The sequence below is a fragment of the Bubalus bubalis genome, chromosome 21 (assembly GCF_019923935.1).
Source record: "Bubalus bubalis isolate 160015118507 breed Murrah chromosome 21, NDDB_SH_1, whole genome shotgun sequence".
In the NCBI taxonomy this organism is placed as follows: Eukaryota; Metazoa; Chordata; class Mammalia; order Artiodactyla; family Bovidae; genus Bubalus; species Bubalus bubalis.
Window position 1 is genome coordinate 53,314,135 of NC_059177.1, and position 22,673 is coordinate 53,336,807.

General features: G+C 43.2%; 1 protein-coding gene across 4 annotated transcripts in view; it reads left to right on the forward strand.

Moving 5' to 3' along the window:
• The first annotated feature begins 9,020 nt into the window (after positions 1–9,020).
• Positions 9,021–22,673, forward strand: part of LZTFL1 (leucine zipper transcription factor like 1) — a 35,179-nt gene continuing 21,526 nt past the window's right edge. For 3 of the 4 annotated variants that reach the window (XM_006077505.4, XR_329223.4, XR_329224.4), the window contains exons 1-7: positions 9,021–9,178; positions 13,678–13,802; positions 16,058–16,252; positions 19,685–19,745; positions 20,749–20,820; positions 21,941–22,006; positions 22,088–22,165. In XM_006077505.4, the coding sequence (XP_006077567.1) occupies positions 9,176–9,178; positions 13,678–13,802; positions 16,058–16,252; positions 19,685–19,745; positions 20,749–20,820; positions 21,941–22,006; positions 22,088–22,165 (600 nt within the window). In that variant the 5' untranslated portion in view covers positions 9,021–9,175. Of the gene's footprint in view, positions 9,179–9,781; positions 9,964–13,677; positions 13,803–16,057; positions 16,253–19,684; positions 19,746–20,748; positions 20,821–21,940; positions 22,007–22,087; positions 22,166–22,673 lie in introns of all 4 variants that reach the window. The other variant, XM_025272676.3, reaches the window with a different exon arrangement.

The window sequence follows — 22,673 nt, forward strand, 5'->3', positions numbered from 1 at the left end:
GCTATAGTCCATGGGGTCGCAAAGAGTTGGACGTGACTAACACTTGCGTAGTTCAGACAGTTGATGATCAGAGAGGGTCACTTCTGAGCTGTCAGCATGGCAGTGAAGCAGCTTCGGGCTTAGGCAGAGCCAGGATGAAGGGGCGCCAGCCAGGTCATCCTCAGGTATGCCTGAGTGCACGCAGGATCTGGAGGTTGGTGAAGATGACTGACGGGAGACAGGCAGCAGCGGGTGACTGGAGACGAGACATGACCGAGGCAAGGGCCAGTAAGTGACCCAAGGAGGCACAGCCGAGTAGTCCCTCCAGGGGTCTGTGTGTCAAGGGGCGCAGTGGTGGAAAGAAGGAAGTATTTATCTTCTGGGATTGCTTTGAGGATTAAACTAAATATCACTTTTTAAACATGAAACGTTTGTTACTGAAACACAGTTCATTGTGCAAAAAATTTTGAAGGCTATAATGACTCACATCATAGAGGTTTTAAAAATACATACCTACTTTAAAGAAGCAAATCTTCACACTATTGTAAATTCTACCTGAAAAATACATGGGGCCTGTGGACAATCTCTCAACACACAGAACCTTCTCTGTGGATACAAGCAGAGATCCTAGGGAAGAAACTAACTGCATGGTTTTAATGGTTTCTCTCACACAATATTAGATATATAGATTCACACTAAATCTCTTACAATGCAAAACTTTTTCTGTCCTATACATGCAACTATTGATGTCTAAGTTGTCTTCTGACTTATATTCAGGTCTCGTTATTTTTCAGTAAGACCAGATAAGAGCAATTAGGGACCGTAGATCTCCGCTTATGCTCACTGAAAGTTTCAATTCTGTGAGTGTTAGACGTTCGGAGTTTACCCTCCACAGGTTTGTTCAGGGATGTTTCTAAAAAGTCACAACCACATTTCTCCTCCACTGTACCTGCTGGTGCTACGGAGGGTTTGCAGGCTGACCGAGTGCAGGCCAGATAAAGACACTTCAGTCCTGGAAAGACATCCTCCCCTTAGGGTAACACCAGATGGGTTTCTGAGCCTCCATTGTAGCAGTAAACCAGGTACATTACCTTTTTTCTTTTTCTTTTTTTCCACTTTTAAAACCTTTTAGTTGAAGTGAAAGTGTTAGTCACTCAGTCGTGTCTGTGACTCAGTCGTGTCTGTGACTCAGTCGTGATTCTTTGCCACCCCATGGACTGTAGCCCACCAGGCTCCTCTGTCCATGGAATTCTCCAGGCAAGAACACTGGAGTGGGTTTCCATTCCCTTGTCCAGGGTAGCTTCCTGACCCAGGGATCGAACCCGTGTCTCTTGTGTTTCCTGCGTTAGCAGGTGGATTCTTTATTGAAATATTTATACACAAATACATACAAATTTGTATAAGCATTTAAATTTTCAAAGACTTGATTGAAGTTATACATATAAGAATATAACATTATTTTTCACAAACTAAAAATATATAACTTGCACACAGATCATGAAACAGAATAGTGCCATAGCGCTAGTACTTCAGAAGTCACCCTGTGCTCCCTTTTAGACAGTAAAAGATAAAGAGATATAGCTTATCTTTATATCCCTTTGGTTTTTAGAGTGTTGGGTTATTTTTTCCCTTGTGAAGATAGTTTTTCTAGTCATGACTTATTTGCCAGTACTTTTAGCAAAGCGATGACATTTTGGGCAGCAGTAACTCCTGCACTAGATGCGAACATACTATTCAGGCTTTGTTAGGAATTCATGCACTGGACTGTTTGAGATTTGTTGTGCCTCCTCTACCCTCTCTGCCTTGCTTTCCCAGGCTAACTCTTGCCGATCCCTCAAGATTCAGTTCAGGGATCTTCTCAATAGTTTCCTTGAAGTCCCAGACTGAACTAAGTGCCCCTTATCTAGTTTCCCAGAGAGTGGCCAATGATATGAATGTGACCTTCTAATGGGTCTAGGTCCTTTGCTACACAGTTAGGAGCCTAGAGAGCAGGGGTTTCAATCCTCTTTGCTCTCCCAACATCCACAGACATTTAAGGCACAGGGCCCAAGCCCTATAAAATATGTTAAATAAAATACTATGGATATTATATAATATATATTAAATATGTAATATATAGTATGATATATGATAAAATATATAATAAAATAAGGGTTTCCCAGGTGGTGCTAGTGGTAAAGAACCCACCACCTACCAATGCAGGAGACATAAGAAACTCAGGTTCAATCCCTGGGTGGGGAAGGTCCCCTGGAGGAGAGCATGGCAACCCACTCCAGGCGGTATTCTTGCCTGGAGAATCCATGGACAGAGGAGCCTGGCAGGCTACAGTCCATGATGTCACAAAGAGTCAGACATGACTGCAGTGACTTGGCATGCATGCACACATAATAAGATAATGTGAGTCCATGACAATGAAAAGAAAACCACAGACCCAAATCAGTAATAGTTTTATGGGATATCTTCAAAATGTATCATTGAGTCAACCAATCAACTAGAATTCAATTTGTAGTTATATAAAAACATAAGGGTTAAATCACAAGAACTAAATAATTCATTCTCGAAGACTCATAATTATCAAAGTTATATAAACCAAACTCAAAATAACATTTAACACAGGAAATAGGGATAGCTGGATGTTTGATAATATATGATGCATGTCCAGGAGAAGGCTTGCCCAGAGCAACCCCTCCCTCCCCTGCCAACACACACAGTATCCGGAAGCCAGCAGGCACTCACAAATGTTTGTTGAGATGTTCCTGTTTAATTTCAATTCAGTTCTTCAAGCATTGCTCAGAGGTATTATAGCCCAGCCCTTGCTGGGGCCAGGGGGAGGGGGCAATTCAGGTTGATCATGTAATAAAGATTCCATCCTTCAAGGAGCTTGAAATAGAGTAGTGAGAAAGACAGACAAGTATAAACCGGCCAAGAATGACACCCACCCCATTGAGAAAACTTCCATCCATGAACACAGCTGCACTAGGCGATTCAGACTTTGCCAAGGGAATGCAGAGCCCTATCTTGGTAAGCAGAACTTCCTGAGCACATCTAAGTTTTCCATTTTCTAAGATGGAATGCAGTTGGTGAACATATTTCCATTGACATTAGTCCAGGTAAACATGTAGCAAAGATCATAGATCTGGGAAGGCCCACATTCCTGAAGAAGACACTAGAATAGATACTCCATCACTGTGTACATCATGTATCTCTTTCTGCAGTTTGACTTGAAATAACAAATCGAAAAGCACATCTCTGGACAGTTTTACTGCCTTACCTGATAAAAATTCTGGTTCCTTGCTCAGGACAACCTTCTCTCCCTCAATCATCAGGCTCACCCACAACTCTTGCACACACCTTTTAAAGACCAGCTGGAATTCTGCCTCCTGAAAGACTCTCCTGAACTCTCTTTTACCTTCAAGACAGTTGACTTTCTCTTCTCTGAACTCCCATTCCCCATATTGCCTGCTCTGAGATCCCTTTGCAAGCTTGCGTCTTCCCTTGACTTGATCATAAGGCCCTGTTTCAAAGGGACAAATCCCATCTTGCTTATTGTTCCCTTCCCCAGTGTCTGTTGTGTATCAGGTTTTCCACAAACAATTGCTGAATACAGGGACTGAGCTTGTGGGTCTGACTCAGATGCAGACATGCGCATGAAGCTGTGGAATGACGATTTGGTGCATATCATCGTATTGGCTCAGTGGGTAAAGAATCTGCCTGCAGTGAAGGAGACCAGGGTTCGATCCCTGGGTAGGGAAGATCCACCCAGAGAAGGAAATGGTAACCCACTGCAGTATTCTTACCTGGGAAATCCCATGGTAAGAGGAGCCTGGGGCGTTACAGTCTATGGGGCTCACCAGAGTTGGACTTGGTGACTAACCCACCACCACACCATATGTACAGTAAATTATTCTTGTACTTAACAAGGAGGTATTCCTCCCAACCAATTCCTAACACTTCTTAGTCAGTCTTCAGTTTTCGATGTTTTGGGTGTTTTTTTCCTTTGGGTTGTTTTAATTTTGGAGATTTAGATCAGTGAAGCTAATCTATCATTTGGGCTAAGACATTACCATCATCCACATAGTCTTAAAGGGAGTTGTAGTATTTTATGGTGAACCACTTCCTTGCCTGACCTCCTTTAAAACGTATGATATTTATTTCACAACTCTAACTTGTCAGCACCCTCTAATACTCTGTGGTCACCTGGAGCACTTTGAAATCAATTGACTCAACAAGCAAATAGAAGAACTGAAAATGGCCTCATGCCATCTCCTTCTCCAGGGGATCTTTCCAACCCAGGGATGGAACGCATGTCTCCTGCACTGGCAGGCAGATTCTTTACCACTGACTCACCAGGAAAACCCAATCAAATGCCATAGTTCCTGTAAAGACTCTTTGAATCCTGCATTCTTCCCTTCTTTCACGTCTTGACCACTTTCCCGGTTGTAACTGGATAGGGTGGGGGGAGTTACAGAGGACCCTGGTAGTGTCACATGGACAAAGCCATATTCCTCCTTCAAGATAATCCCCTTCCCCTGAAATGATTCTCCCCTACCATTTCCTGCCTACTACAGGAGAAGTTCAGTGTTTTGTCAAATGTTCCTTTCCCATACAGTCTTCAAGATGCATATTGTTTAATGATTTTCTTTATTACTTTCTCTTTTAAGTAAAGCCTCACCTTAGTACCTCAACCCTACCCAAAGATTTATAGAGTAGGGGACTTTCGGGCTTCCTGAATCCTCCAGTTTTTCCCTGAGATGCTGTCTTGGCCACAGAACCTGGCTCACAAAGGGGAGCTCTGTAAATAGTGGCAGAAGAAGTCACTATGTCAAGACCAAGCAAATCTGTCACCTTCCCGTTCTTCCTTTCGCCTAGTCTAGGTTGTAAACACCCCCACATTGGTGGCCTGGTGTTAAGACTAGTCATTTATAAACTCATAAAAGTCTCATTTTGTAACAATCTAAAAAGACCAGAGTTGATCTCATTTACATTGAGCTCTGCTACATAGTGGACTTCCCAGGTGACTCAGTGATAAAGAATCTGTCTGCCAGTGTAGGAGATGCAAGAGATGTGTGTTCGATCCCTGGGTTAGGAAGATCCCGTGGAGGAGGAAATGGCAACCCGCTCCAGTATTCTTGCCTGGAAAATTCCATGGGCAGAGGAGCTTGGTGGCTTGTAGTCCACGGAGTTGCAAAGAGTGGGACGTGATTGAGTGACTGAGCATGCATGCTGCTAAAAGGTATATAATAGCCTTGGTTGTATGCCTCCCACCCAATCCGTCCAGAGTGACACTCATATGTGCACACACACAAACACATTTTTAAAAAAATTGTCACAGTGATTTAAAAAAAAAAATAGGCTGAGAAACTCACAGTTAAAGTAGGGTGGATTGATCCCCTGCAACCTGAGGGCTTAGGTGTGAGATGGATCCTGGAACATCCTTCATCCAGTAGGATTCAAAGTCATGAGTGATGGCATCAGAAGGAATGCAGGAGATAAATGTTCTTTGGTGGCCACTTGTATTTTCTGTGTGTATATTGTATGTTTAAATATAAGTCAAATAAAATCCATAGATATTCAGTGAAAAAAAAAAATAAAGTAGGGTGGAGCTCTTTTCCTTCACAGCTCGAATTACTTGCTCTGGTAACCAACACAAGCTAGTAAGCAGCACGTGTTCAGCCTTTTCATGAGCCAGATTCATCACTTTAAGACCAAAATACATGTTCATATTTGCTGACACTATTTAGACAGCTTATGTAATAACACTTAGCTCAGCTGGATAGATGGTCTAACAGTGATATTGTTAACATCCTTGGTACAGAAGATTTTGGATTAAAGTAGAATTTTAAATTAAAATTACTGATGCAGCTTTGCAAAACAACTTAAAAAATCACCAAGCCCCAGATGTATTCACCAATGAAATATTTGTATTATCCACCCACGGCTTTGACTCCCTTGCATTAACAGCACTCAGTAAGCATGGGAGTTTGCTAGCAAGAAAATACACTTAAGTTTCCTTAGAAACGCAAACTGGTGAACAACTGTTTACTTAAATTTCTTAAAAGTGTTTATGAAATTCCTTCTTTATCCACAACATCTAGTAAAGTGACCTTCTCTCTATGTGAATTCAGTGAGTACCTATTATAGTAAGGAAAAAAAATAAAGATTTTGAGGATTAATTATGGAAATAGAATATGTCTAGCCTAGTGTAGGCACTAAATAATGGCAACTCTTATTATCAAATTTGACAAACACTCATTGAACAGAAACATAAGGAATGGCATAGCAAAACAGAACTTTAAGTGATCTTAGAGGGAGTCATCATGGGGGTCTCAGGATGAGAACCTGCCTTTAGATCCTGCAGGGAGACAGAGGTTCTATCCAGATACTACTGGGCGGCCAGTCAAGTTGGTCAGAGCCAAGCCCGTGCTCCCAGGCCATCCTTCCATGCCTGGGAGCGCTCCAGGTGACACACAGAACAACCTCTTGTCCCTGAGGATTGAGATCCTTCCATGGGCAACGGCCTGCATATCATTCCTGAATCATCCAAGCAAAGGACTCCTAACCATGCCCCATCCAAACAGAAAAACTGCCCTTTCACCCCCTGCTTTTCAGCAGTCATGGGACACTCAAGATCCCCTACCCAGAGGGTGAGGGCCTTATGTACAGAGGGGTGGGGATAAATTTGGAAGAAAAAAGCTCTGTCACCTGTATTTGGGTGGAACTAAATGGTCAGGAAACCCTTGCCAAGAAGCCAAGAGATTTGAATTCCTGACCTGGTTCTGCTGCTCTTATTCCTGGCCAAGACACTTTACTTTTCTGAGCTGTCTTTCCTCATCTGAAAGTATTATATCCTTCTAGCTCCTAGTTTGTCTGAATTTAAAATTATCCATTTAAATTACTTCCATTTTACTGTATTGACCACTTAACTACTAAACGTTTTCATTGCTCCACCTCTTTTTCTAAAGATGTCATCCATTTGTAAGTGATGAAACTAATACAAATATGTTTCTAAAGAGCAAAACCAGAAAGCAGGTGTGAACTATTCTGGTATGGTGCATATTCAATCATATTCTGGTTTCAAGAATTTCATTTTTCTTTTCATTTATCACCATATTCGTTTTATTTAATGTAAATTGTGTACAGAGCTTAGTAATTTCCCCAAGAACTGAGTTCAATACTTTTTTAACTTGACACTGTAACTGCCAGAATAAAGTAGTAGCAGATAAATTCTGTAGAATAAAGCTTACTTACACATGGATGACGTCTTTAGAAAAAGAGGTGCGTTTAGTAGTTAAGTGGTCAATCCAGTAGTTAAGTGGTCAATACAGTAAAATGGAAGTAATTTAAATGGATTGACCACTTAACTACTAAACGCACCTCTTTTTCTAAAGACGTCATCCATGTGTAAGTAAGCTTTATTCTACAGAATTTATCTGCTACTCCTTTATTCTGGCAGTTACAGTGTCAAGTTAAAAAAGTATTGAACTCAGTTCTTGGGGAAATTACTAAGCTCTGTACACAATTTACATTAAATAAAACGAATATGGTGATAAATGAAAAGAAAAATGAAATTCTTGAAACCAGAATATGATTGAATATGCACCATACCAGAATAGTTCACACCTGCTTTCTGGTTTTGCTCTTTAGAAACATATTTGTATTAGTTTCATCACTGACTCAAGCTTCAGATGCCCCCACCTAGTCTTCTGAAGCCTTGGACATGTGACCTTGGCTCTCGGTCTCTTCATCGATAAATTAACCAGGTGGAAACAGCTCTCTAAAATCCTGTCTAGATTTTTAGGTTCCAATTGTGATTCTGTTTTTTTCCAATTGTGACCCATTTTAAGTTGCGCTGTATAGGAGCCAAATTCAACCTAAGCTCTCTCAAAGCATTATCTACACTAGCTCATCTGTTCCTGAGATAGGGATGATTGTAAATGTCCTCCCCCAGCTTTGAGTGTCCCAGTGTCTGGTTCTGTGCTCCTTCTCATTTCAGTGTCTATCATGTGGGGCTCACTTTCTAGTTTACAGGCTGCCTCCCCAGTGATTGTATCTGCTTGTGTTTGTCTTCTGAGCCTCTGAAATGCCCCCTGAATGGCCTAGGCCCATTCATTGGCTTTCACCTACCCAAGCCCAACACTCCCCCTACCCCACTGACATAATCCACCTCTTTCTAGACCTCTGCCTCTTCCAGAACAGTGGTTCTTTTTTGTCTTCTTGGCCACACCATGCAACATCTGGGATCTTAATTCCCTGACCAGGGATAGAACCTATGTCCCCTGATTGGGAGTCCAGAGTCCCAACCCCTGAACCACCAAGGAAGTCCCTAGGATAGTGCTTCATAAAGAGTGGGCCACAGTCAGCCCTGGAGGTCGGTAAAAATTGCAGATTCCAAAGACCCAAGCTTGACTTCGTGATTCAGGATTTCTGGAGGTGAGGCCACGGAAGCATTTGTACAACACTTTCCCCTGATGATTCTAGGCATAACAGTTTGAAATACAATGCTCTTTCACCAGTTTCCGTTTGCGGTTGTTTTGTTGTTGTTTGTTTTTTAAGGGAAAAGGCGCTATATTAGAGATTTTTTTTTACCAAGAATGTAAGAAGAAATAGCAGTGGGGAGCGGGTTGTTCAAAGGTCTGCCCAGGAATATGGCAGCTCTGGTGCTGGTGGCCTATTTCAGCCAAGTAGGAAGTCTTGGAGAGGAGAGAATTAAGTCTGGGACGCCCCCACGAGACCGCTGGAAGGTCAGGAGTCAGCAGTCGTGGCAACGGCCATTCGTCGGGGCCGCCAGGCCACAGGAAGTGCTGGGCAAGGCCGGAGCAGCAAGGCTGGCTAGGCTGCCCCGCGGCTCTTGGTAGCGATTGGGTGCCAGGCAGCCGCGCCTTTCCCGTTACTCCTGGCAACGGCGACCGCTCCCGCAGTCGGCGTGGCGCGTGAGGGCGGGACTGCCCGCGCCTAGGAGCAAATGCGCATGCGGCGGTCGGCCGGTCTCGCGGCACTTCTGTCGCGTGATCTTGAGAACCAATCAAAGTGCGTAACTCCCTAGTCACGTGCGTCTGTTCCCGTTAGCAACGCTTCTAAACAACCCGCCCTACCTCGCATCTGGCGCGGTCCAGTGTTTCTCGACGACCCCGGGCTTGGTGAGGCTGAGCCTGGCCTCTCCCGATTTTCCAGACCGTTGACATCCCCCCCCGCCGCAATGGTGAGTAGCCGGCCTGTCGGCGCCACCGCGCACCGAGGAGAGACTCGGAGCCGGGGCCTCGGAGTGATGGCGTGGCTTGCGGCAGAATTTAGTCCGGCCCTGGGCCTCTCTGAGGAGAGGACGCCACGCCGGGTGCGAGAGGCTATTAACCTCGGTGTGAAGCCCTTCCGGGATAATTCTTGGTGGAGCCCTCTTCTAGCAGCCGCGCTCCGCCTAGTCACTATTTCTCGCTGCTGCCTGAAGGGCCTTGGCCAAGTCACACCTCAGGTGGCTGGCGAAGAGAGCTGGAGGGAACCATCTGCCAGCAGAAGGCGCAAAGCGGTTTCTAGTTCCATTCCAAAATCTCAAGTTTATGCACGCGCGCACACACTCACACACATACCCCCCCACACACACACACCCTTTGGCAATATTAATTATGTTAACGAGCCAAGGAGGAAGAACGTGATTGAATACAACTTTCTTGTGTGAGAGTGATACAAAAATCCCCAAGCCCCATTTTATACCTGAGAAAACTTGAGTGACATTCCTTGTGTTCTGACCTGTTCAAAAGAAGGCATGTTTTTCCTGGATGCTTGAACATAATCCCGTTTGTCATTCCAGCGGATATAGAATGCCAGCTTAAACAGCAGCCGTCCTTACAACAAGACACCGTACAGAAGTGTTGAGAAAAAAAAAGATGAATCCGGAGTTGGGGGTGCCACTGAAATAGGCTACTGAAGTACTTCAGCAACCAGAATTCCTCTTTAGCCCACGGTGTATACCAAGCGGTCTTGCAGCTGAGGGTACAACTGTGAACGAAACTAACCATTCCCTACCATTCTTGGAGCCTGTCCCACACATTCTGTTGGTTTCCATAAAATACCATGAACAAATTGAAAAAATGGTGATGTCACAAGAAAATTGACATCTGCTCGCATTCTTATCTGCTGTCATTCCATTTCCCAGGCTAATGCTATTTCTGCTACTGAAATCAGCTGCTCCCTTCACTCCCATCCATTTTAGACTAACTTTTCTGTCTTTTGTTCTAAATTTCATTCTCAGTTTCAGTAATTTTTTCTTCTTGGTCTGGGGACAGTCTTTACTTGACAGAAGAGAATAGACATTCATTGGGCACTTTGTGCAAGGCACTATATGAGAAAACTGTATGGTATAAGAAATGATTCATGCTGTCATGAGCTTACAGTCTACTTGAAGGAGCAATACCTAAGGAAAAAAAAGACAGCTAATAGTTTTTGTTTAGTCACTAGGTCGTGTGTGACTTTTCGACCCCATGGACTGCAGCACACCTGGCCTTTATTATCTCCCGGAGTTTGCTCAAATTCATGTCCGTTGAGTCGTTGATCCTGTCCAACCATCTCATCCACCTATGTGCTAATTTTTGGAGGAAGGCATAAGTAGAGTTAATGAGGGCATGTTGGGAGGCTCCCCAGAGTAGGTAAAAAAGGTTTGATCTTGAAGGATGGGTAGGAGCATGCTTATACTTCTGAGAGCCAATTATATGCATTTCTTCTCACCTCTGCAGTGCAGTGATGTGTTGATAGCTTGAAACCAGCCACACTGGGAGCTTTTACACTGGAAATTAGCAAGGGCTGCAAATCAGTTTTGTACCCCAACCCTCACCAATGCCTGTTGTTAAGCATTCACCAGCACACCACTGGGTTGGATTCAGATTCTTGAACAGGAAAGGAGAGGTGCTTTTAGTCAAGGATTGGGGTAATGAGAGTGAAAGTATAGGATGTTCAAGGCTGGTAAGCAGACTAATCTGACTGAATAGGAGTGTTCTTAACAGAATCTTAGGAAATGGGGTTAGAGAAAGGGTTTGGGGAGTATGGAGGGTTTATGAGTATAGATTTAACACTGTAAGCAAGAATAATTGAAACTCTATATGAGGTATTTTTTTTTTTAGCAAGTTGTGACATCATTTTGAGATTTCCAATTGTAGGATATTCTTGCTGACAGTTAACCTGAGTATAGAGATAACATCATTTCTAATGTAGGTATTGAGGTTTATCTCAAATGCCTGGTGAAGATGTGTCTTCTTGTGAGTCACAACTCAGGTTGATTGCAACTGTAACATATCTGTGTTCTTTTATTTATTTAAATTATGCCATTTTTCCAAAAAGGATTTGAAAAGCAGAGTGTAGACTTTGGAGTTAGATTTCCTGGTTCAAGTCTCTGCTCTCCCACTTGCCAATTCAATAGCATAGAAAAAAAAAAATTTCTTTGTTCCTCAGTTTTCTATCTGTAAAGTAGGTTTATATTTACTTTTTCATAGGGTTGTATTGCGGACTAAATGAGATCATGCCTGGCACTTTGTAACTTCTGAATGACTTTTAGATGTTGTCATCATTACTGTTTCTAATGCTTAACATTAGAAATTAGAAATTTGACATTGACATTTGAAATAGTTCGAGGAGTTGTCTAACAATCCATGTAAACTAAAACATAAGAAACTTATTCCTTATTTCCATTCACATTGTCTAGCCCTAAGGCAAAAAGTTAATTACCAGTTTAATCAAATAAGGTAGAGTCAGGAAATGTAAGTACATACCACAAATGTGTTGGTTTACATTGGCCAGAGTACCTCAACTGGTTGTTTTGAAGCAGTCTACTGGATAGGTAACCATTAGAGAGCATCATGATATCTTGGATAATTCTTAATTTACTGAACTTTAACAGAAGTATTAAAAATAATGTGGGGGAGAAAGACTTGATGGAGCCATTCATGTGGTTGGGGGGTACTGGTCTATAGGCCAGCCTGTGATACTTGAGAGATGCTTGTAGGTAACACCTTGAAAGAGATCATGTCATCCAGGAGAGGACATAGAGTGACAAGAGTAAGGGTCTAAGGGCAGTGTCCTGGGAAGTGCAGCTGCTTAAGAGGCAAGCTCAAGAAGACAAGTCTACCAGTGAGATCAAGAAGGGAAGGTGGGGTTAGCAGGCAGAGAATGGAGCAGGTCAGCAGACAGCAAAGCATCAGCCACAGTAGTTGGACTTGTTATTAAGTTGCTGGTGAGCTTTGCAAAGGCAGTTGGAGCAGCATATAGAATGGAGACATAAGAGTAGAAGAGAGCTAGAGAAATGCAGTGGTAGCTGGGGGGAACCTATGGTTTTGTTTTGGTTTCACACGAATGAGGTTTGTGTGCAGCCTTGTCTATAGTCTGAAGGGAAGAATAAACCTCTGTATAGTGTTGAGAGGAGAAGTGATTGGTTGAAGTCCCGCAGGAGCTTGAAAGAGAACAGATTAAAGCCAAGAATGACCTTCAGAAGAAGGAGCTCTTTCAGTTCACTTGTCAGGCACATGTCCACTGTGTGCCAGGCACTCTGAGGAGTCCTGGGGATACTCAGGGAACCAGAGGGACAAGGTCATGGCCCTTGTGGTCTTATGTTCTACATCTACAGGTAAGGATGTATGTGGATGCAACAAAGCCACGGTGAGGGGCTTAGAGGGTGAAGGAGATTGTGCCCAGTGACCTTGGTGTTGTCCTCCGCAATGTTGGAGGCAGCCCTGTGTGCTGGAAGTAAGATAAGCCTGGAAAAGAGGATTGCAAAGTATACCTTTGTCTCCCATAGGAAGGCTATGACACATCAAATTACTCTTAAAGATAATTCTAACTTATTTACTCCCCTGCATTAGATGTTCAGTTTTATAATTTCCTTCTGTAATTTTCAGTGTAGCTATAACATGAAAAAGAACTTCATCAGTCTCTAGCTTATAGTTGTCAAGCTCTCATCTGGTTTAAAAGCAAGAGCAATTGATGGCTGCTTCAAAATCAAATATACTTTTTAAGGCTGTGTGAGATGGAATAAGGTTAAGTTGCTCTAATAGAGTTTTTTTTTTTTTTTTTTAATGTGCCTTAAAGAATACAGAAGTTTATTTCTCTCACACTTAACAGCCTTCTCACTGCTTATCTCGGGTATGTGGGTCTGTGCTGCTCCATGAGGTTACTTGGGGTACAGTTCCCTTTCATCTTGCTCCCCCAGCCCCGAGGCCATTGTGCTGTCTGCATGGTTCAGCAGAATCTCACTTCCAGGTTTCAGAGAAATTGGGTGTGGCAGACATGTGCCCTGTGTATTAAGGCTTTAGAAATAGCTTTCATTCCTCTGTTCCCATCTGTTGCTGAGAAGTAGTCACGTGATCCCACCTGACTTCAAGAGTGCTGGAGAGTGTTTTCTAGTTGGGCAGCCAATGCAGGAGATGTGGGTTTGATCCTTGGGTCAGGAATATCCCCTGGAGAAGGAAATGGCAACCCACTCCAGTATCCTTGCCTGGGAAATCCCATGGACAGAGGAGCTTGATGGGCTACAGTCCAGGGGTCACAAAAGACTCGGACGCAACTTAACGACTAAACAACAGCAAGCCGTGTGTCTGGAAAGATGGAAAGAACAGCATTTAATAGACATCTAGCAGTCTGCACCACAGGAGAGCCTGTGCGTTTTCATTGCTGGTTCCTTTATTATATTTTCAAGACTAACAAAGTACTTCTCTCTTTCAGGCAGAGTTGGGTCTAAATGAGCACCATCAAAATGAAGTTATTAATTATATGCGTTTTGCTCGCTCAAAAAGAGGCTTGCGACTCAAAACTGTGGATTCCTGCTTCCAAGACCTCAAGGAGAGCAGGTATCAGAGAATTCTGAGGAGACCCGGTGGGAAGTGACAGTCATCCTTTCTGGTGGCCAGTGTGGGGCAGCTGTAGCAGAGGCCATACAAACCACTGCCAGGATACGATCAATTATCCATTGCGAGCAGCTACACATAACCTTGTTGCTAAGTTGCCTCAGTTGTGTCCGACTCTGCACGACCCCATAGATGGCAGCCCACCAGGCTCCCCCGTCCCTGGGATTCTCCAGGCAAGAACACTGGAGTGGGTTGCCATCTCCTTCTCCAATGCATGAAAGTGAAAAGGGAAAGTGAAGTCGCTCAGTCGTGTCTGACCCTCAGCGACCCCATGGACTGCAGCCCACCAAGCTCCTCCGTCCATGGGATTTTCCAGGCAAGAGCACTGGAGTGGGGTGCCATCGCCTTCTCCTTACAGATATGTAAAATTCAAGAAATCAGATTGTGGTGGGAGCAGTCTGTCACTAAACACACACACAGGATAGTGAAGGGACTGCAGGGTTTCAGAAGGGCGGTCAGGAAGGTGTTAAGTGCTGCTGGGTTAATAATTGGCATGCTGTAGTAGAGAGTCCACAACTGTAATTGCTTGAGTTATGAATTAAAAGAGTAGAACCATAAGACATGGCATTTAGCAAGAAAATACCTATACAGGTTTATATTGAAACAGAAGAGGAGAAAACAGCAGGAAACCATGAAAAGATTGCTAGCCGACTTGTAGCAAGAGGTGATAATTCGTTTGTTTGGACCAATAATGGGAGATAATAAAAGTCCGTAGAAAATTTAGTGATAGAGGATAAAGGGAAGCAGCCAAAAAGACTGAATAATAGAGAGACCTCAGGCTGCTTGGGGATCAGATTTTGGCACACCTGGATGTGGAGACATAAAAAGGGTCTCTAGGTGACCTGCAGCTGCCAAGCTCTAACGTCACTCAGCAGCAGAGACCATCAGCTGTAGACTTATCTGTTCAGTTTATTAATCTAGTCTGATAATCTGGCTTCCTGACTCACAGCAGCTAAGCAGTCTTGATTGGTTAGACTGTGAGATAGCCAAAGAAGGTACTTCTTTATTTACTTTATGCATTGGAGTTTGGAGTACCTTAATTGCTGTTCGTAGTAATGAACTTGGGTTGCTCAAAAAGCAACATATTTTTAAGCAGATTTAGTTTGTTCTATTAAAGAATACAGGAAGATTATTGATATTTTTAATAGGGACTTAAACTTCTGGGTTTTTAAGAGTTGTTAAATTCTGCTTGGTAAACAAAACGTTAAAGCTTGGTAGATGAAATAATACTAACTTGAGTATGACTGTGAGAGTTTGGTGGGGCTCCCTGCATTGTGTCCTTTTGGACACAACATGTCCTTACTCCTTTTGGAGTAAGGGAGAGGATGACCAGCATCAGGGCTATAGCTCTTCATCTACTGAGTGTCTGAAGGATAAAGGACCTTGGGGGTGGAGGCAGGGAGTGGAGAGGAATGTTCCTGTAACCCTGTCATTGACGGTAGGAGGCCTGCATGGATGCTTTCTCAAGGCTTCGATTGTTGGGCATGTTTCTGAGATTACTGGAAATAACTGTGGGGTTGAGTCAGACCCCAGTGGGATGCTGGGCATGTCACCTCCACCTCCTGAGCCTGTGTTGCATCTGCAAAGTGAGGAGATTGAAGCAAATGCCTTTGGAGTTCCCTTCCAACCCAGACATTCCTCTGTGAAAGAGTGAGGTTTTAGTACTTTTGATGATGTTCATTTTTATGGCGCTTTAATTAAGTTCTGGGGTTTTTTCTTTCAGGTCTCAAGATGCTAAGAAAAGCAATACATAATTAGCACTAATTTTCTTACAGGCATTTACTAACTTGTGAATAGTTTATAAGGTCTTTGAAATGCTAGACAACTAATAGAAAGGGAGGAATTACACCTCTCAGGTGACTTATGAAATAATTAAATGTGATAAAGCTAATTTTCACTGAAAAGCTGAAGAAAAATTAGATAGTTTGGGGCTTGTTTCTGAGCACATAACTTGTATGAAAGGATGTGCACATTTGAAGAGCGAGCCACAGTTTAATCATTTAACCAGACATCAAAAACTAATTGAATCTAAATTATTTTCAAACTGTTTTACGAATAAAGAAGATAGTTCCCAGAGAGGCTTTCACTGTAACCGTTTCATCCCTTCGATGACACGTTGGGGGCTTCTTAGTTTTGTTTTTCATTGTAAATGGTTTCTGTTGTTTACACAGAGGTTTTGGATTGTGGTTGTTTTTCAGGCTTGTGGAGGAGACCTTCACCGTCGATGAAGTCTCTGAGGTGCTGAATGGGTTGCAGGCTGTGGTCCACAGCGAGGTGGAGTCTGAGCTCATCAACACAGCCTACACCAACGTGCTACTTCTGCGGCAGCTTTTCTCACAAGCCGAGAAGTGGTACCTCAAGCTGCAGACAGATATCTCTGAACTTGAAAACAGGTAATAATAACTGTTTCCACAGTTGTGACCATAGAGGCCCAAGCATGAACTTGAAAGCTCGGGACCGTCTCTGCTGCTGTTTTTGTTGAGCATAGTGTGAGAGAATTTGGGTAGGACGACAGCAACGCATCCAGTTAATGAGTCATCGCTTCGGTGCCACTCAGAGCCCTCTTCAGAGTGTCCTGCTTCCACTGTTCCTAGGTGTGATAAGGCCTCTGAGGTCTATGAGATTGCTCTGAAGGTGATTAGTAATTATTCCTCATAGTAGCTTTGGTTAGCCTGATCAATATTATAGTCAGTTTTTAGAGATAGGTCAACTAAGAAGTAGAGGTTATGAAACAGATTTGAAAAATTAATTCAACTACCATCAAATCACACTTAGGAATAGGGAAGTTTACTTCTATTAATTGCATTAAAATTATACACCAATCTTTAAAATAGGGAAAGTTTTCTTAGAAAGTTTTGTAATCTGAACAACATAAAAAAGCTCCCTTATTTTTTAAAAATATGGTAAAATCAGTGAAATTGATACTCTGCAAAAAGTCATGCCAGACATCTGGAAAGACTGACCTGGAGCCCGGGGGCCATTTGCTAAGCACAGATGCAGCGCGGCTCACAGTCTGTGCTGAGCGTCACTGGCTGTGGTCTCGGGTAGGGGAGGAAACCGTCTAGCTTCACCAACTGTCAGTAGGTAATTGATGAGAAAACTTTGAGAAATTGACCTGTTAACAAGCTTAAAAGAGTAGTTAACTACCATTCACTGTAAACGCTTTTGTATAGTCAACATCCATGTACTTTTGCAAATAAGTGGAAATGTTCAGGTGGAAATCATCCGTCTTCCTTGAGAATTTACCATACTCAGTAGGTGTGAACTAATTCCATTTTTCCCAGGCTATTCTATTAAAACCAGTTTTCCTTGAACCTCTACCAGATAACAATGTATATTATATTAGAGCAGTTTTCCTTTCAGTTCAGTTCAGTGGTTCAGTCGTATCCGACTCTTTGCGACCCCATGAACCACAGCATGCCAGGCTTCCCTGTCCATACCAGCTCCTGGAGTCTACTCAAACTCATCTCCATTGAGTCGGTGATGCCATCCAAACATCTTATCCTCTGTCGTCCCCTTCTCCTCTCGTCCCCTTCTCCTGCCTTCAGTCTTTCCCAACATCAGGGTCTTTTCAAATGAGTCAGCTCTTCACATCAGGTGGCCAAAGTTTTGGAGTTTTAGCTTCAACATCAGTCCTTACAATGAACACTCAGGACTGATCTCATTTAGGATGGACTGGTTGGATCTCCTTGCAGGCCAAGGAACTCTCAAGAGTCTTCTCCAATACCACAGTTCAAAAGCATCAATTCAAAAAAAGAAAAAGAAAAAACAAAAGCATCAGTTCTTCGGCACTCAGCTTTCTTTATAGTCCAACTCTAACATCCATACATGACTACTGGAAAAATCATAGCTTTGACGAGATGGACCTTTGTTGGCAAAGTAGTGTCTCTGCTTTTTTTTAATATGCTATCTAGGTTGGTCATAACTTTCCTTCCAAGGAGCAAGCGACTTTTAATTTCACGGCTGCAGTTACCATCTGCAGTGATTTTGGAGCCCAAAAAATAGTCAGCCACTGTTTCCACTGTTTCTCCATCTATTTGCCGTGAAGTGATGGGACTGGATGCCTTGATCTTAGATTTTTTGAATGTTGAATTTTAAGCCAACTTTTTCACTCTCTTTCACTTTCATCAAGAGGCTCTTTAGTTCTTTGCTTTCTGCAATAAGGGTGGTGTCATCTGCATATCTGAGGTTATTGATATTTCTCCCGGCACTCTTGATTACAGCTTGTGCTTCCTCCAGCCCAGCTTTCCTCATGATGTTCTCTGCATTTAAGTTAAATAAGCAGCGTGACAATATACAGCCTTGACATGTTCCTTTCCCTATTTGGAAGCAGTCTGTTGTTCCATGTCCAGTTCTAACTGTTGCTTCCTGACCTGAATACAGATTTCTCAAGAGGCAGGTCAGGTGGTCTGGTATTCCCATCTCTTTCAGAATTTTCCACAGTTTATTGTGATCCACACAGTCAAAGGCATTGGCATAGTCAATAAAGCAGAAATAGATGTTTTTCTGAAACTCAATTGCTTTTTCGATGATCCAGCGGATGTTGGCAATTTGATCTGTGGTTCCTCTGCCTTTTCTAAAACCAGCTTGAACATATGGAAATTCACGGTTCAGGTACTGTTGAAGCCTGGCTTGGAGAATTTTGAGCATTACTTTACTAGCATGTGAGATGAGTGCAATTGTGTGGCAGTTTGAGCATTATTTGGTATTGCCTTTCTTTGGAATTGGAATGAAAACTGACCTTCTCCAGTCCTGTGGCCACTGCTGAGTTTTCCAAATTTGCTGGCATATTGAGTGCAGCACTTCACAGCATCATCTTTTAGGATTTGAAATAGCTCAACTGGAATTCCATCACCTCCACTAGCTTTGTTCGTAGTGATGCTTTCTAAGGCCCACTTAGCATTCCAGGATGTCTGGCTCTAGGTGAGTGATCATACCATTGTGGTTATTCGGGTCGTGAAGCTCTTTTTTGTACAGTTCTTCTGTGTATTCTTGTTACTTGTTAAAATCTTCTGCTTCTATTAGTCCATATCATTTCTGTCCTTTATTGAGCCCATCTTTGCATGAAGTATGTTCCCTTGGTATCTCTAATTTTCTTGAAAAGATCTCTAGTCTTTCCCATTCTATTGTTTTCCTCTATTTCTTTGCATTGATCACTGAGGAGGGCTTTCTTATCTCTTCTTGCTATTCTTTGGAACTCTGCATTCAAATGGGAATATCTTTCCTTTTCTCCTTTGCTTTTCGCTTCTTGTCTTTTCACAGCTATTTGTAAGGCCTCTTCAGACAGCCATTTTGCTTTTTTTGCATTTCCTTTTCTTGGGGATGGTCTTGATCCCTGTCTCCTGTACAATGTCACGAACTTCCATCCATAGTTCATCATGCACTCTGGCTATCAGATCTAGTCCCTTAAATCTATTTCTCACTTCTACTGTATAATCATAAGGGATTTGATTTAGGTCATACCTGAATGGTCTAGTGGTTTTCCCTACTTTCTTCAATTTCCCTTTAGTACTTCAAAAATATAGTGTTGACTACAAACTTCAGACATGTTACATTAACATTGTAGTTTAGTTCTGGCAATTATATTGTACACTCAGTAAGTACAAAAAAGTAGGTGCTATGGGGATTCAGATTTGAGTGCATGGAACTTAGTTCTTCTACCTTTAGTAACTGGTACCATTTTTGATGTGATGAGGCTCTGTTCATCCCGCTCTGTTGTCTCTGGCATGTTAATAGGTTGGTACCAGAGCTTTTATTCGTCTTGTGCGTATGATACAAATCTATTTTAAACAATTACTTTTTTCATGTTTTATTTTATCTTCAAGAGAATTATTAGAGCAAGTTGCAGAATTTGAAAAAGCGGAATTTACATCTTCAAATAAAAAGGTAATTTTTGGTCCATATCTTAGTAGCCACTGCTTAGCATCCTCAAATTGCTTAGAACATTCAGAGGCTGAAGTGAGAACTCTCAAGGAAAAGCATTCAGCTCAAGACCAGAATTCAAAAGTTGCGTTGTGGATTTTTAGGCAAAAGAAAAGCTTTGGAAGTTACTGTGAAGAGCTTGTTTTTGTCTGCGGTCTCACACGCATGCGTGCACATGCTCACAACGTCCCTCAGTCCGCCTGCCTCCCTCCTGTGCAAGCTCTTCACGCAGGCATCCTGGCACTGTCACTCCCCAGCCACGTGACTTTGAGACGACTGGGCCTCGTTCTCCTCCTCTCTCAAGTGGAGACAGCACTAGTCAGTGCCTGCGTCTCTCTTTAATCAGCCCTGTTGTCTACAGTGACCCTTCCACCGTGTGCACGTGCCGTGAACGCTCTGGCGTTGCATGGTGAAACATGCCGAGATGAGTCCAGGAATGTACACATACATAAGAGTTTTCTGATTGTTCCTTTGGAACTGATTTCAGGCTAAGAAATTTCTGGTTCAGAGGGCATGAACTCTTTTGCTTTAGTAGAGTGTATGTATCGAGTTGTGTCAAGTTATTCATCCGCAATGTAGTTTACCTAAATCCTCATCATTATTGCAATTTTGGGGGGTTTGTGCAGAAATGTTGCTTCCAGCTCCCACGGTATTAAAACCTCAGTCCCTAGGTACTAGGATCTTTATCTGCTCTGGCTTTGACTACCATCCCCCAACCCTTCTCTTCCATCTGTTTATTTGTTTAAGGTACAAGGAGGATGGCTTTCATTTTTTCTAACTTTGGTTGGGCACTGTGGGCCAGGCTCTGTCCTAAGCGCTGGTACGTAGTAGAGAAGCCAACCAATAAAAGTCTAGCTGACTTCCCATTGGTAGGTTTGCACGTGTCTCCCACTTAGAAAGTACAGGGGTTCAGTGATTACACGCGCTTTATTTGGTGGTGACTGCAGTTTGGTTTGCTTCGTTTCAGTCCATCATAGACAGCATGAAGCCAAAACTGGCTCCGCTTCACGAAGGTGGAGCGGCAGAACTCCTGAACAAGGTAATGTTGCCGTCAGTGTGAGAAATGCAGCTCTCAGGGTGTGTGCTGGCTGCCTGCACAGCTCTAGGTGGAGATGGGGTGGAAGGTCCGGCCCTGTCCACTGAGCGTAATTAGTCCGTCAAAGTAGTTGTCCTTAATGGTACTTAGTAAGAGGTTTATAAAAAATAATTACCAATATACAACTATTTTTCATGACTCTTGTGTTTTCAACGTTATGCTAGATGTTGTTACATAAAAAGGAAAGTAATACCTGGCCTTTTGCCTTCAAGACCTTACGGTCTCGTTTAGAAGGGATAACTAACGTTCTAGAAATGGAGGCAGGAGACTGCTAACCTTTGTACCACAGGGTGGCAGAGAAGACACAGTGCCATGTGGATGAGAGTCGTGGAGGACTGGCTGTTGGGTACGGTGGTGCCCAGGCTGGGCTGAAAGGCAAAGATACAGTGAATTGTCAGAAGAGAAAGGCCAGCAGGGGACAGAGTGGGCAGAAGTCCGAGGCAGGCCCGAGGCTGGCGAGCCTTGGAGCAGAGCGCAGGCTCTCCTCCGGGCAGTGGTGTGTGTGCTAGAGTGTGGTGAGACTGCGCTGACAGGCGATGCTCATGGTGGAGCTGCTAACGAGCGAGGGCCGTAGGCCTCCGCTCATAGGGACCCTTAGGGGCTGGACACAGGGTATGGAGTGATTGTGCTTAGAGGATAAGTGGCAGGTGCCATGCTGTGGAGGCCAAGAACAGACCAAGAGTTTCAGGATCAGCTAGGTGAGAGATGGCAGAGGAGGGGACTTTGGGAAAAGGCTGAGAATAGAGGGCTGAAAAAAGTCTGAGAGACTGTGAAGGAAGGAACTAGAAGTCTTAGAGCCAGAGATGACTCATAAATGTTGAGGCTGGTGGGCTGGGTGAAGCTGGGATATTACCAATAGCCAGGGCATGCAGACTCTGGAGTTTCTATGTAATTTAAAAATTAAAAGTATGAGTGAAACAAGCTGGGATATTACCAATAGCCAGGGCATGCAGACTCTGGAGTTTCTATGTAATTTAAAAATTAAAAGTATGAGTGAAACAAGTAATTTCAAGGATGAAAAGTACTTTGGCTAACATAGTAAAACTTGAATTTACTCACAAAGGAAATTATAAGACTTCAAGAAGAGAATGAGAAATTGAAGTCAAGACTGAAGACCATTGAATCACAGGTAACTGAGAAATACTTAAAATTATTGAAAGCTTTCCTTACAGACTAATATTGAATGTCTTCCGTTTACTCTTGATTTTAGGCAACAGATGCATTGGATGAGAAGTCAAAGCTGGAGAGAGCACTGCAAGATTTACAGCTTGAGCACGGGAATCAAAAGGTGAAGTCAGTTTTAGCTTTTTCAGATTTTCCAGATAGAATCAAGTTAGAAACTTACATGAAGTCTTAGTTACTATCATGCCCCACCACCGGCCACTCCCTGAGAAGGAGGCCACCGCTGCTGTCCTGCATCGAGACAGCCTTGTCCAGGAAGGGCCACGTGAGCGCCTGCTCAGGGCAGAGGGGGCACATGCATGCTCACGTGCTTCACGTGTCCCAGAGCACATGGGCATCTAGGATTTGCTTAATTTTTTTTTTATGTTCTTTTCCCTTTCACTTTCCCATTCCAATTCCAATAGGAAAGAGAGAAGAATGGAAGAGTTCTTAGTTAATTGGATTTGTTGTTGTGATTTAGTCACTAAGTCCTGTCAGAGGCTTTGCAATCCCATGGGCTGTAGCCCGCCAGGCTCCTCTGTCCATGGGCTTTCCCAGGCAAGAATACAGAGCGGGCTGCCATTTCTTCCTCCAGGGGATGTTCCCGACCCAGGGATCGAACCCCGGGCCTCCTG